The sequence below is a fragment of the Aquarana catesbeiana genome, linkage group LG10, assembly GCF_042186555.1.
Source record: "Aquarana catesbeiana isolate 2022-GZ linkage group LG10, ASM4218655v1, whole genome shotgun sequence".
Classification (NCBI taxonomy): domain Eukaryota; kingdom Metazoa; phylum Chordata; class Amphibia; order Anura; family Ranidae; genus Aquarana; species Aquarana catesbeiana.
In genome coordinates, this window is record NC_133333.1 from 88,648,492 (window position 1) to 88,664,328 (window position 15,837).

Below are 15,837 nucleotides of genomic sequence, written 5' to 3' on the forward strand. Positions count from 1 at the left end.
AAATGTAGAAGTAGTGTTCACAAATATTAAACTATATATAGAGTTTACAATTTTTGTTAACCAGTGGTTGTTATATAACGGATATCCTTCTCATTTAAGTGATCCAAGTGGCTTTTCTGACTGGACATTTTCAACGGTTCGCTGTTGGGGGGAAAATGCTGAAGGAATGTACAGACTGGTGGTAACTGACCTAGGTAAGTTTCATTGACCAAGCACAAAAAGACAAATAAAGGAGCGCTCCCATCCCTGTTGAAGTCAATGGAGCCACAAGCCCAGGAATAGATAAAATCAGATTTCACTTTAATGTAAAGTTAAAAAGCATGACATGCAGGAGTGCCCAGGCTGATAAATCACCAAGCCAGTGGAGAGGAGAAACACACATTTCCAAACGTTGAAGGGTGACACCTGATTCTGAACCCAAAAGTAGGGGTGGGCAATTGCATGGCAAATGAGATGTAATGTGGAAAAATGTAAAATAATGCATTTGGGTGGCAAAAATATGAATGCAATCTACTCACTGGAGGGTGAGCCTCTGGGGAAATCAAGGATGGAAAAGGACCTGGGGGTCCTAGTAGATGATAGGCTCAGCAATGGCATGCTATGCCAAGCTGCTGCAAACAAAGCAAACCAAATATTGGCATGCATTAATAAGGGGGTTAACTCAAGAAATAAAGCAATAATTCTCCCGCTCTACAAGACTCTGGTCTGTCTGCACCTGGAGTATGCTGTCCAGTTCTGAGCACCAGTCTTTGGGAAGGATGTGCTGGAAATGGAGCGAGTACAGAGAAGGGCAACAAAACTAATAAAGGGACTGGAGGACATGATGAAAAAAGGTTACAAGCACTGAACTTATTCTCTCTGGAGAAGAGACGCTTGAGATGGGATATGATTTCAATTTACAAATACCATACTGGTGACCCCACAATAGGGATAAAACTTTTCCGCGAAAGGGAGTTTAATCAGACACGTGGCCACTCATTAAAATTAGAAGAAAAGAGGTTTAACCCTAAACTGCGTAGAAGGTTCTTTACTGTAAGAGCAACAAGGATGTGGAATTCCCTTCCACAGGCAGTGGTTTCAGTGGGGAGCATCAATAGTTTAAAAAAACTAATTAGATAAGCACCTGAATGACCACAACATACAGGGGTATACAATGTAATACTGACATATAATCACACACATAGGTTGGACTTGTGTCTTTTTTCAACATACCTACTATGTAACTATGTAGTAGGCTACACCGCCCAGGAGCATTGGGACAGTGGGAAAAGTGTGTAGATAACAGCCGCTGGGGTCACTGAGAAGGCACGTCCACCTGAAGTCCTGTGTCCCGGAATGGGATTTGATGTCATGCACCTGGCGAAAGAGCGCCCGAAAGACGGCTGGTACGGGCAAACTTGGAGTCTTGGAGAGCTCTCAAACCATGTCAAACCAAGGGAGAAAAGCCAGTCACCATGATAAGATGTTTCGGTGGCGTGCCCTCATGGTTCATCATGGTTTGAGTGCTCTCCAAGACTTTCAGTTTACCCTTACCAGCTGACTTTCCGGCGCTCTTTTGACAGGTGTATGACATTACATCCAGTTTTGGGACACAGGACTTCAGGCAGATGCGCCATCTTAGTGACCCCAGCGGCTGTTATCTACACACTTCTGCCACTGTCTTGAGGCTCCTGGGCGGTGTAACCTACTGCTGGGTCTTGGATCATGTGTCTTCCTTCAGCGTTTGGGATTATGTGTTTCTCCTCTCCACTGGCTTGGTGATGTATCGGTCTGGGTACTCCTGCATGTCATGAAATCTGATTTTATCTATTCTTGGGCTTGTGGCTCTATTGACTTTCACAGGGCTGGGAGCGCTCCTTTATTCATTGCTGGTTGGATGAGTAGTTGGAGCTGCCCTTACTGTGGTTATCTACATTTCCCCTTGGAACTTCATTGTGCTTGTTACTTGTTTTATTTTTCATTGGCAGAGCCTTGATTTAGGCTCTGCCAGACAGTATAGATACATAAGAGTGACCGCAGAAAAAAAGACCAAGTGGTTTATCAAACCTGTATCCTTAGATGCAGACAAGCAAAGAAAGTGTTTCCACCGCTCAGGCTGACACTGACCCAGGTGTAAGTAGAAGTTTCAGAGCAGAAGAGCTCCAGGTGCTGGCTGAATGCTAGGCAAAGCAGGCTTGAATGGAGGAGAAGATTTGGATGCCGCACACCGGATGTAGTCAAAAAAACTTCACTTTATTGAAAAAATGGGATCATCAAAATAACAAGACTGTCATGCAGAAAGTACAGGTAAGCTGACGCGTTTCACACTCAGTCCTGAGTGCGAAACGCGTCAGGACTGTGTGAAACGCGTCAGCTTACCTGTACTTTCTGCATGACAGTCTTGTTATTTTGATGATCCCATTTTTTCAATAAAGTGAAGTTTTTTTGACTACATCCGGTGTGCGGCATCCAAATCTTCTACTCCATTCAAGCCTGGTTTATCAAACCTGCCCCATTTTTTTATTTGTTTTTTTTTTGTCTGAATATAGATCTGTGTTTTGTCCAAAGCAAATACACTTACGGTTGACTGACTCGCAACCCCTGCTGGAAACTTCAAATACTTTCTGAGATTAGTTTTGAGTTTTCCTCTTGCTAGTTATGTCCCTGTGTACCTAATTGCATATGCAAGATCATTGGGTAAAAGCCAAAAACTGATCACTCTTTCTGATGAATATTTTAACTCTGTATATGCAGCTATGTGAGATTTTTTGATATCCTGACAAATCTAATAACCATGTATTTACCCTGTACAGGAGATGAAACTTTAAAAAAAGGAATTTTTCAGACATGGCAGCTAACACTTTATGGTTCTTCCTGGACACCTGAAGACGTGGCAGAGAGAAGAAGGTGAAAAAATTAAATTGCAATAAAAGGAAATCTAAATGTTGCTACTATATATGGAAGCAATAACTGGAAATGTATTTTTTAGGCTGGTTGGTTCATTTTAATCTGGAGTGTGTCTGTTTTAAATTGTTTTCCTTTTCTTGTTACTGAAGAGAGTTCATTGTTATGCTGCATTCACACCTGGGAGTTTTGAAGCGTGGGCAGATTTGCCGCAGTTCTGCTCGCGATTTCAAAACGCCCAGGGGTAAATAACACAACGCACTATTCAGATGCCTTTCATTTGAATGGCCCCTAAAAACGCAGTGCGATTCTGCTGCAATCGCGGCAAACCACATCGCGTGAAGCTTGTCGCCACAAAAAAGATCAGGAGCTTCTTTTGGGTGACATGCTTCACACAATGCATTGCCAATGCATTGCCATGCAAATTAATGGCATCTGAAATGTGCGTTTTGTCATTCACACATGGGTGTTTTGAAATTGTGGGCAAAATTGCGCAAATCTGCCCGCGATTCAAAACGCCCAGGTGTGAATGCAGCCTTATAGGTTTTTTTTTTTATAGTCCTGCTTATGTAAAGGGTAACTCTGGCTATAGTGGGTGAAGTGCCATAGTCCCAAATAAATAAAATAATATAAATATAAATAAATATATAAAAATTAGCAATTATTTGTACAAAAGAATAAAATCTTAAGGACCGCAACTTTAGGTGTCATGACTTTTTTTATGATCATTTTGTACCACTTCATATACAATGTATGATGTTCTATATGTCCTTAGGATTTTATTCTTTTGTACCAGTAAATGCTATTTTTTATAATTTTGATGTCTATTTAGTGCCCATATAGTCCCACCTTTAGAGGGTTTTCCTTTTGTATATAGTCCTGCTTAGGGCAGGATCTAGGGCACAAAATCCAAGTACCAAATATTTTGTGTTCTTGCTGTTTCTAGCATGTATTTAGGATCACTGTGTATTCTTTAATAAGTTTGCTTAACCACTTCAATACCAGGCACTTTCGCCCCTTCCTGCCCAGGACAATTTTGAGCTTTCAGTGCTGTCGCACTTTGAATGACAATTGCGCGGTCATACAACACTGTACCCAAACTAAATTTTTATCATTTTCTTCCCACAAATAGAGCTTTATTTTGGTGGTATTTGATCATCTCTGCAGTTTTTATTTTTTGCTAAACAAACTAAAAAAGACCGACATTTTTGAAAAAAAAAAAGTTTTTCTTTGTTTCTGTTATAAAATTTTGTTTTCTCTTTCACTGACGGGCACTGATGAGTCGGCACTGATGAGTTGGCACTGATATGTAGAATTGATGGGCACTGGCACTGATTGGCACTGACAGGTGGCATTGATGGACACTATTAGATGGCACTGATGGGCAGCACTGAATGGGCAGGTACTGACAGGTATTAATGCTGGGCACTGATTGGCACTGTGATGGACACTGGCACTGTGGTGGGCTCTGATTTGCACTGTGATGGGCACTGATTGGCACAGGTGAGCACTGGCAAACTTTATAATTGGGGCACTGATTGGTAGCTGATTGGCACATCTGATGGGGCTGTGCTGATAATCAATGTGCTGATTATCAGCACAGACCCCCCCCCCTCTGACAGGGAGAGCCGCCGATCAGCTCTCCCTGTTAGCGCGAACTGAGGAATGCCGTTTACCGGTTCTCGCGATGATCAGCTGTGATTGGTCACAGCTGATCACGTGGTAAGACTGACACGCTGCACTTGCGATCACCGTGCTGCGCGCTGTCATGTTATATGACGTCCAGTCAGGTTAACAGAACCACTTCCCGGCCGTCATTCTGTTATAGGCCGGGCGGGAAGTGATTAAAGGGTGAGTTCACTTTTTGTACAATTTTTTTTAATTTATTTTCTTTATTTCTAAATTCTAGCTCCCCGAATGCACCAAAATAGTATTTATGTAGTTTTTTTTGCAAAAATATCAAAGCTTTCCATTAAATTTACAGTCACTTTTCTTGTCCTAATCCGCGTTTCCATTAGTAATGTCTTTCTTCCTGATCAGACTGTAGCTCATGATACAGGAAAGAGTTGACCAGCTGACCTCATTAGCACACACCCTGCATCATCCTCCCACCCATTCCTAGATGCACGTTTTTGAAATGAAATGCAATAAGTGATCTCACTAAATACAAAATCAGATTGCATCGTGTGTGGCCATCTTTTATGCAAGTAAATAAGAGGGAGTGGACAGAAATACTCAGCTGCCAAGCCCTGTTCACAACTCTGCATAGCGGAAACTTGCATTCCCACATGCGTTTGTTTTTTTTTTTGTTTTTTTGGGGTTTTTTTAGCGAGGGGGAGGGGAGGCATTTTGGAGCATTTTCACTCATCACACACAGGGCAGACCATCCACCTGAATGGGTGACAGCAGATGCAGAGAGAAGATCCCCCGCCGCTGTCACACCGAGGGGGATAGCGTGAACTGGCTGCCACAGCTGGAATATGTTAAATGTTTGGGTGGGACATGTAACATGTTCCAAAATGTGAACTTATGCTTTAAGTGCAGTTGTTCTCATTAGTAAGCATTACGGTATAATACTAGGAGAAATAAATCTGCCCAACACAAATGTTGGGGTTGAGGTCTACCTGAAAAAATTGGGACTCAACTCCGCAACACGTACAGCTTGCATTTCAACTCCTCAAAATCCCCAGCACTGCAATGACAGATCTCTGGGGACAACAGCATCGGCAGAATCACCACCATCTTTTGCAATATTACCTAATGAAGTGAGAAGACTGTTAGGTAGTACTTTGACAGGCTCAAAAATCTGTACTGGGGGTAGTAGATCCAATGATCATAAAGTAGGGTGCTATTTGTGCACCTATATAAAGAAACGTGATTTTGCGCTAACCATACAAATAAAAAAATTTTGTGCTGCTGCTCGTGTTAGTCCATAAATACAAAAGACCCAAAAAATAAATAGTAAATAATGTAACCAGCGCGCATCATATCTTAGTGTGTATTAAATATAAGTGATCCCGATAGTTATGACTACTATTGGTATACCACACTTAAAGCCATTTCAATACGGCCAAAACTCATGAAAAACGTTATTACTATAGACATATAAAAAAATCGTGAAATTAACTTATTTTCCTATGTTAGGAACATTTAAATCCTATAATCACACCACGTGTTCAACAGTGAAACAAAACGTGTTATTAATTACAATGTTACTTATGAAAATCAGTCCGCAACAATGTAGTGAGCACCCTGAAACATGTGTTGCTAGTAACAATGCTACTTGTGACTATCAATTCGCAACAATGTGATGAACACCATACATATCCAAATTAGTGCTAAAAATGTTTATCATTGGGACACTTATTCCCCTTGAACATCTTAGATGTAGAAACACTGATCAGTCCTTGATGGAAATATGCTAGGTTAAATGTTAGCACCAATCTTCTTTATAGAAAGACACACTGATATTCCTCCTTTTCACAAATATGGTAAAAAAGGCCGTTTACCGGATCAGTTGGATCTCAGGTTAGTGAGATCAGATGAGCATGTTGCATTAGCCTGCCGGCCTTAGATTATTACCTGGGTGTTTTCCTGGGAGATTTCCTCAGCCACTATGCTCCAATTCACAGGCAGATCTGGGCGTTTTCCTGGGAGATTTCCTCAGCCACTGCGCTCCCATACACAGGCAGATCTATCCTCACTGATACAATGTATCCGGTTTCAAAATATTGGTTCATCCATACAGAAGATACACCTCAGTGGGAATAAAACAAAATCTCACTAACCTGAGATCCATCTGATCCGGTAAGCGGCCTTTTTTACCATATTTGTGAAAAGGAGGAATATCGGTGTGTCTCTTTCTATAAAGAAGATTGGTGCTAACATTAACCTAGCATATTTCCATCAAGGACTGATCAGTGTTTCTACATCTAAGATGTTCAAGGGGAATAAGTGTCCCACTGATAAACATTTTTAGCACTAATTTGGATATGTATGGTGTTCACCACATTGTTGCGAATTGATAGTCACAAGTAACATTGTTACTAGCAACACATGTTTCAGGGTGCTCACTACATTGTTGCGGACTGATTTTCATAAGTAACATTGTAATTAATAACACATGTTTTGTTTCACTGTTGAACACGTGATAGGATTTAAATGTTCCTAACACAGGAAAATAAGTTAATTTCACAATTTTTTTATATGTCTATAGTAATAACGTTTTTCATGAGTTTTGGCCGTATTGAAATGGCTTTAAGTGTGGTATACCAATAGTAGTCGTAACTATCGGGATCACTTATATTTAATACACACTAAGATATGATGCGCGCTGGTTACACTATTTGCTATTTGTGCACCTAACAATATGTACTAATAAACATTTAACACATTTTATACTGCAAAGCTGAATTCCAGGCAATAGGTAAATACACAGATGCGTTTTTTTTTCTTTAAAATAACATGTTCTACTTACTGGCTCTGTGCAATTGTGAACTTCATGCAGAAGGTTTTTTTTGCCTTTAAAACCACTTTAATGGACATTTCATTGGGAGCACTTTATTGAATTGAATATTTTTTTGCAGTAGAGGGTTTACATATGTATGCTTATGGCTGCAACATATATTGTAAAGCACATCTTAAGCAGGTGCAAAAGTTTTAAGCAGGTGTGAAAATGCTGTAAATTAAGAATGCTTTCAGAAATAGAAGTGTTGGTAGTTTATTGGTTTATCAATTAAAAAAATAGAAAATAAATGAGCAGAAGAGAAATCCAAATCAAGTCAAAACTTGGTGTGACCACCTTTGTATTTAAAATAGCATCAGTTCTTCTAGGTATACTTGCACACAGTTTTGAAGGCACTTGGTATGTAAGTTATTCCAGACATCATGAAGAACTACATACAATGTACGCTTCCACAAATCCTTCTGTCTCTTCATGTAATCCCAGACAGACTCGATCTTGAGATCAGGGCTCTGTGGGGGCCAAACCATCACTTCCAGGACTCTTTGTTCTTCTTTACACTGAAGATAGTTCTTAAAGTGTTATTAAAGCCTCAACGTTTTGTTTATTAAAAAAATAAACATGGCATGCTTACCTGTTCTGTACAATGCTTTGGCACAGAGCAGCCACGATCCTTCCCTTCTGGGGCCCCCACCAGCGCTCGTGTTGCCTCCTCTTTGCTAGTGCCCCCAAAGAAAGCCTTTTTCTATGGGGGCACTCGTGCAGGCTTGCTACCGAGCTGCCCTGTTTGCATCCAATTGACGCAGACAGGGCAGCTCAGTCCCGTCCCCACTCCCTTGTCAAAGGATTTGACTGACAGCAGCAGGAGCCAATGTTTCCCACTGCTATCAATCTGCCCAGTGAGGCGGGACAAAGCCGGGCCAGCTGCTGCTCTTGTGCACAAAGCTGGATTGAGATCCAGGTCAGGTACGTATCAGGTAAGTATAAGGGGGGGCTGAGGGGGATTCTGCAGCACAGAAGGTTTTTTACCTTAATGTATAGAATGTATTAAAGAGGAAGTAAACTTTCATCTTTAAGTTTTACCTATAAGTAAGCCTATATTTTAGCTTACCTATAGGTAGTGTAACTATCTCCCAAACATGCACCGTTTAGGAGATATTTACTGTCTTAGCAGCTAGTTACTTCACTGGCGCATGTGCTTTGAAGCAATGACCACCTGTGCCATTTCTTCAGAGCAGTGTGCCGTGACCGGCGGCTCCCGCGTGCATGGACGGAAGTGACGTCATCGCGGCTCCGGCCAGTCACCGAGCCGGAGCCACGAACCTGGAAGGAAGACCGGGTATAGATGGATGCAGTCTCCAGCGATGCACATTATGCCTTTGCCTTGCAGGTAAAGCAAGAAAAAAAAAATACCATATTTTACATCCACTTTAAGGTAAATAACCTTAAGGCATTAGAACCGCTTTAATGACATTTGCTGTATGTTTGGGATCGTTGCACTGCTGCAGAATAAATTTGGGGCCAATCACACGCCTCCCTGATGGTATGGCATGATTCATGTCAATTGGGAAGCAGCAGCTGCATGTACGCAGTCATTACACTCTGCAATCTACAGTCTGACATCGGTGTGGGTGAATGCCCCTAAACTCACAATATCTGCGTTCGGGGCTGTACACCCAGACGAATGTCAGATTGGGAGCCGTTACTGTGTCCATGCAGCTGTTATGTCCCAATTAACATGAATAGGACTGCCTGCACGGGGATGCACGAAACACCTGTGCATCCTTATGCGCGTAAACACCGTTCTCACATAGGTGTACACTATAGTATGTCCCATGTGAATGAGAAATTTTGTAAGTTGTTGTGTTGTGTTTATGTGTAAACCTAATAGGACTTTAGTGTATTTTTTGTGAAAACAGTGATTTCATAAACATTTGGGAAACACTTGAGGGGATTGTATTGGGGGTCAGTGTGACCTGAGGGGAATATTTTGGGGGACATATTGACCTTCGGGGGGGGGAAGAATTATACTGGGGGACAGGCTGACCTGGGTTGGATTGTCCTGGGGACAGATTGACCTTGGGGGGGGGGGGATTATACTGGGGACAGTCTGGCTGGGGGGATATTTAACCACACCTCCTAAGCCCTTCCCACCATGAATTTAATCTGGCCACACCCACAGCTCTTCTACATGGTTTGCCAAAAGACCAAAGATGTACCCAACTTATGATCTTGCACACAGGCCCACTGATTTCATAAAATACCCCGGACCATGGTATTGGATTATGTAATTAGAACAGGGAGGTTTCACAAACTTTCACACTTCCCATGCTGTTCTTGAACAATCATCAACTGCCTTGACACATTTCATAGTGATCAGTTGAAGGTAACAGATACACAAAGTTACATAGTAGGCAAGGTTGAAAAAAGACACAAGTCCATAAAGCCCAACCTATGTGCGTGATTATAAGTCAGTATTACATTGTATATTCCTGTATGTTTTGGTTGTTCAGGTGCTTATCTAATAGTTTTTTGACACTATTGATGCTCCCGGCTGAGACCACCGCCTGTGGAAGGGAATTCCACATCCTGGCCGCTCTTACAGTAAAGAATCCTCTACGTAGTTTATGGTTAAACCTCTTTTCTAACACGTGGTTATAAATGCTGGGTTATGTTCCTGGAACTCATTAAAACTGAATGCAGAACTTCAGTAATTTTTTTTCATCTTTCCATCTATTAAATCTTCTGCCCTTGTTGTTTTACCCTTGGATAGTAAAAGATTTTTTTCTGCCAGTAAATACCTTATACAGCCCACTTCGTGTTTCTTGTCTGGTAAAAACTTATAGAAAAATTGGTTGAAGACCAATACTCACTATTAGTTACCACAACACTGGATGTTTAATATACCCATGTGGTGTCCCAAGATTAGCAGGCATACTAATAATAGGTGCGGTCTCTGTGCCTAAATTCTATAGAGAAAGAGAAAATTTACAGGAGAAAGATTCCCACTGAGAAGAGACACAGGCAGACCATGCTGCTTAATAAGGGATACATTTTATTAGAAAAATATGTTTAATACAAAAAGGGGCCAAGCCCAGGTACCCACCACCAAGATCATGTTAAAAATAGACAACGTTGTCTAAGAGCAGCTGCATCACACTTCAGCCATGCATGCACACACCTAGAACAAGGCTATTGTTAATTGGAGTGGGTAATGTTTATGGATCAGACTATTGATCTCAGTGACATGCACCATACGTAGCAAAGTCTGTCCTGTCACTAGGTTTAATTAGGTTTAATTAATTAAACCTAGTGACAGGACAGACTTTGCTATGTATGGTGCATGTCACTGAGATCAATAGTCTATAAACATTACCTACTCCAATTAACAATAGCCTTGTTCTAGGTGTGTGCATGCATGGTTGAAGCGTGTGATGTAGCTGCTCTTAAACAGACAACGTTGTCTATTTTTAACATGATCTTGGTGTTGGTGGTGGGTACCTGGGCTTGGCCCCTTTTTGTATTAAACATATTTTTCTGATAAAATGTATCCCTTAATAAGTAGCATGGTCCACCTGTGTCTCTTCTCAGTGGGAATCTTTCCTCTGTAAATTTTCTTTGTCTGGTACAAAGCCTAGGCTTATGACATCATGCACAGCTCTCTTGTTCAATCTGGTGAGAGTTTGCCAGCAAGGGAGGGGGTGAGTCATAAGAGAGCCAATGAGAGCTGCAGAGCTGGAGGTGTGTCTGTGTAAATACAGGAAGTGAACAGGCAGCAGCTTCAGCCGCCCACAGTTAAAATGGTTGCAGCCAGACTCAGTGGAGAGAGATTTCTGCAGCATATTTGGCTAGTACAGAATCACAGTATATATAAAATAATCTGCAAAGTGGTTGGAGGGAAGCTTCAGAATAGCAAAGATGTTTTTATTACAAATTATGTGAGCAGACTGCAGTTCCTCTTAAAGAAACTGCTTGGATAATCTATGAAACGTCCTAAAGATTGCAGAACATGTTTTATCTGTGCAGAGAAACTGATGTATGCATAACCTTCTGTTTCTGTTTATTAGGCTGGTGGAACTTGCTCAGAGTGGTGAGTTTCTCAATGAAAACTTTTCCCTGCCTTGTCCTCCTGGCCTGGAGATATCTGAACAGGAAAGCTACACCATTACTAATAACACCCTACGGGTAAGAATCAGTGAGAAGGTACCCATTTTTTACCATGGCACATGATTAGTAATGTCAAATACTAGTTTTTTACACACAATTTTATTAATAGTTCTAGAAAATCTATCATTTCACCACCACATTTTCTTAAAGTATACTTCCACTTTCATGGGGAAAAAATGGCAATTGCTACACAAGTCATATTGAAAATTGTATGTTACTAAAAATTCCCTTTACTTTTTAGTCTGCGATGCTGTAATTTTCTGCCAAATGCAATATGGCTATCTGAAGGCATTCTGTACACAGATGGTATACAGAACGCCCCCCAGAAAGGTAATTTCCTGCTTGTGTGATTGGCTTATGGATTTTTCCAGAAGTCTTCACTAAGATACAAGTCAGATTTTAGGCGTCCCCTGCAACAAAAATTTCATATTTAGTCAGATACTCCCTGAGGGAAATCATGTCTAAAGGGATGCAGACCTTTCCATTTCCCTCATTAGATCCCTGCAAGTACAGCATCCGATTAAGAATTAGAAAACCACTCCCATTCACATTGACTTTGCACGTGGACACAGACAAAGTGATATTTCTTCAGAGAGACAAATGGTAGAAATCTGCAACAAAGTTTGGTAAAACCCCTCAAATGTACACAGATCATCCAGAGGGAAATGTGTTTTTCTCAACAAAAGTGGAGTTACTCTTTAATATTGTCCAAATAACTGTGTATAAATCAAAAATAATTCTTCAGAGTGATTCAATTCAGGAAAGTTTATGATTACCAGTCAACTCTCTATGTGAGTAGAGCCAGGAATAATACACCTTTATATCCACCACCAGCGCGATTTAAATAGAGCCATCTCCCTTATGGTAATGCACACACCAGATTGAATTGCCTGTAACTCTCATGAAAAGGCAAATAAGCTTTAGGGTCCATATCAACCTGGTAGTATCGCCCCACAATCAGCAGGTCTCCTCATCACGTGTGTGAGAGAAAACAAAAAGCCTCCAATAGTGCATTATTCCCATAAAACATTTATTAAAATTCAAGTAAACCACTCACAATTAAATTCATCTTGTACATTGCATGTACAGTCATGGCCAAAATTGTTGGCACCCCAGATATTTTTCCAGAAAATCAAGTATTTCTCACAGAAAAGTATTGCAGTAACACGTTTTGCTATACACATGTTTATTCCCTTTGTGTGTATTGGAACAAAACAAAAAAAGGTAGGAAAAAAAGCAAATTGGACATAATGTCAAACAAAATTCCAAAAATGGGCTGGTCAAAATTCTTGGCACCCTTTCAAAATTGTGGATAAATAAGATTGTTTCAAGCATGTGATGCTCCTTTAAACTCATCTGGGGCAAGTAACAGGTGTGGGCAATATAAAAATCACACCTGAAAGCAGATAAAAAGGAGAGAAGTTCACTTAGTCTTTGCAATGTGTGTCTGTGTGTGCCACACTAAGCATGGACAACAGAAAGAGGAGAAGAGAACTGTCTGAGGACTTGAGAACCAAAATTGTGGAAAAGTCCATCTCCAGAGATCTAGATTTGCCTTTGTCCACAGTGTGCAACATTATCAAGAAGTTTGCAACCCATAGCACTGTAGCTAATCTCTCTGGGCATGGACGGAAGAGAAAAATTGATGAAAGGTTGCAACGCAGGATAGTCCGGATGGTGGATAAGCAGCTCCAAACAAGTTCCAAAGAAATTCAAGCTGTCCTGCAGGATCAGGGAGCATCAGGGTCAGCGCGAATGAAATGAAACGCTATGGCAGGAGACCCAGGAGGACCCCACTGCTGACACAGAGACATAAAAAAGCAAGACTACAGTTTGCCAAAATGTACTTGAGTAAGCCAAAATCCTTCTGAGAAAACGTCTTGTGGACAGATGAGACCAAGATAGAGCTTTTTAGTAAAGCACATCATTCTACTGTTTACTGAAAATGGAATGAGGCCTACAAAGAAAAGAACACAGTACCTACAGTGAAATATGGTGGAGGTTCAATGATGTTTTAGGGCTGTTTTGCTGCCTCTGGCACTGGGTGCCTTGAATGTGTGCAAGGCATCATGAAATCTGAGGATTACCAAAGGATTTTGGGTCGCACTGTAGAGCCCAGTGTCAGAAAGCTGTTTGCATCCGAGATCTTGGGTCTTCCAGCAGGACAATGACCCCAAACATACGTCAAAAAGTACCCAGAAATGGATGGCAACAAAGCGCTGGAGAGTTCTAAAGTGGCCAGCAATGAGTCCAGATCTAAATCCCATTAAACATCTGCGGAGAGATCTTAAAATTGCTGTTGGGAAAAGGTGGCCTTCCAATAAGAGAGACTTGGAGCAGTTTGCAAAGGAAGAGTGGTCCAAAATTCTGGGTGAGGTGTAAGAAGCTTATTGATGGTTATAGGAAGCGACTGATTTCAGTTATTTTTTCCAAAGGGTGTGCAACCAAATATTAAGTTAAGGGTGCCAAGAATTTTGACCAGCCCATTTTGGAGTTTTGTGTGACATTATGTCCAATTTGATTTTTTTCCTCCCTTTTTTTTGTTTTGTTCCAATACACACAAAGGAAATAAACGTGTATAGCAAAATGTGTTACTGCAATACTTTTCTGTGAGAAATACTTTATTTTCTGGAAAAATTTCTGGGGTGCCAACAATTTCGACCATGACTGTAAATGGGTAGGTATCGGGCAACAACTCATCCCAGTCTGGACACCTCCATGCTGGTTTCAACTGTCAGTGTAGTCCCCTTCCACACTCTCCCATGATCATCACATGAACTGAGCGCTGCATAGCCATGTCCTAAAGCTTTTTGTGATTTCCGACTTCATCAATGGGGATTGGCTATACAGTGCGGTATCTCAGCTTTTCTACTCAACTCCTCCTTACCCTCAAACAACTACCGGGTCTTAAAGTCTGCCAGATTTCATTGCCGTTCTGCCTGTGTACCGAACAATCAGCAGGTGCTAGCAGACATCGGGTCTGTGGGACCTGCTGATCAGCTTCTGCTGTGTAGACTCATAGCAGGAGCAAGCCACCAGAGGCACACACTTGTGCTCGATTCCCCCAAGTGCAGGATCATATATATATATATATATATATATATATATATATATATATATATATATATATATATATATATATAATCAGTGTTTCTCAACTCCAGTCCTCAAGGCACCCCAACAGGTCACGTTTTAAGGATTTCCCCTCAGATGAAACGGCTGTGGTAGTTACTAAGGCAGCGAAACTGATCAAATCACCCGTGCAAAATAATGGAAGGCCTGAAAACATGGCCTGTTGGGGCGCCTTGAGGACTGGAGTTGAGAAACACTGAGCTCCACTGACTTTGGCTTGTTATAGTGACTTCAGCCTGGGTTCACACAGGAGCTGTGCGGAAACCACATGCAATTCGGACAGGAACTGCACCGCATTTCTGTTCAAATCACATGGGATTCTATACAGTGTGTTTTGTGTCAATTAATTTTGTATGGGCTTAAATCGCACTGCAAAGGTATCGGTACTTGGTATGGCTGAGTACTTGACTGAATATAAGGTTACACTTACTTGCCGGTAAAACAGTATCGGTGTAACTCAATTTGATATATCAGAAGTTTCTTCAGGAAGCATGTGTTTACAAGCCTGGCTTATTAGATTTGTTGATCTCATATAAGCATACAAGTCGAAAACATATTACCAGCGACCCATTGTAAAGATTTTCCTTTCTGTAAAATTCTACTATTCTCCTCTCTCACTGGCTCAGGTTAGACCCTCCAGTGGATAAAGGTTCTTATCTTGCTCCAACAAATACTAAGAACCTTTATCCACTGGAGGGTAGCCTTGTCTGTTATCAGCCTAACCTGAGCCAGTGAGGTCTACAATTTGGTTATTGTCCTCTCACTATTTTGTAAGAACTCACATCAAAGTCCCAGCTCCCCTTGGATACTTTTTTCGTCACAATGCAAAACGAGGCATGGCAAGTCAAAAATGTGGAGCTACAGGGAGACCACAGGCAATACAGGTAACTAGTTATTTGGCCTTTGCCTGCCTTGTTTTTTATCATCCGTTCATTTCTTCTTTAACAATTGTCACTCAGGTTTTGCATCTACTTCAAATGATTTGGGACAAGGCATAGCTGACACTCTGTCAGTCCTCATTTTAGTATCTTCCGCAATGGGAACGGTTTTCAGCACATTAGTGACATCACCAGATTTCACTTCGAATCTCATGAGACTAGCAGTCAGAACAGTACCTCTAGTCTTTTACTGCAGATATACTAATATATGAGAGACTAATAACATGCAAAGCAAGATAGTTCAATCTGTGATTT

The 15,837-nt window shown here is 41.1% G+C and overlaps 1 protein-coding gene across 3 annotated transcripts in view; it reads left to right on the forward strand.

The window, feature by feature from the left end:
* Positions 1–15,837, forward strand: part of PCSK7 (proprotein convertase subtilisin/kexin type 7) — a 222,888-nt gene that overhangs the window by 202,218 nt on the left and 4,833 nt on the right. For all 3 annotated transcript variants that reach the window (XM_073602365.1, XM_073602366.1, XM_073602367.1), the window contains 3 exons: positions 100–194; positions 2,793–2,886; positions 11,413–11,530. In XM_073602365.1, coding sequence (XP_073458466.1) covers positions 100–194; positions 2,793–2,886; positions 11,413–11,530 — 307 coding nt within the window. The remainder of the gene's footprint in view (positions 1–99; positions 195–2,792; positions 2,887–11,412; positions 11,531–15,837) is intronic.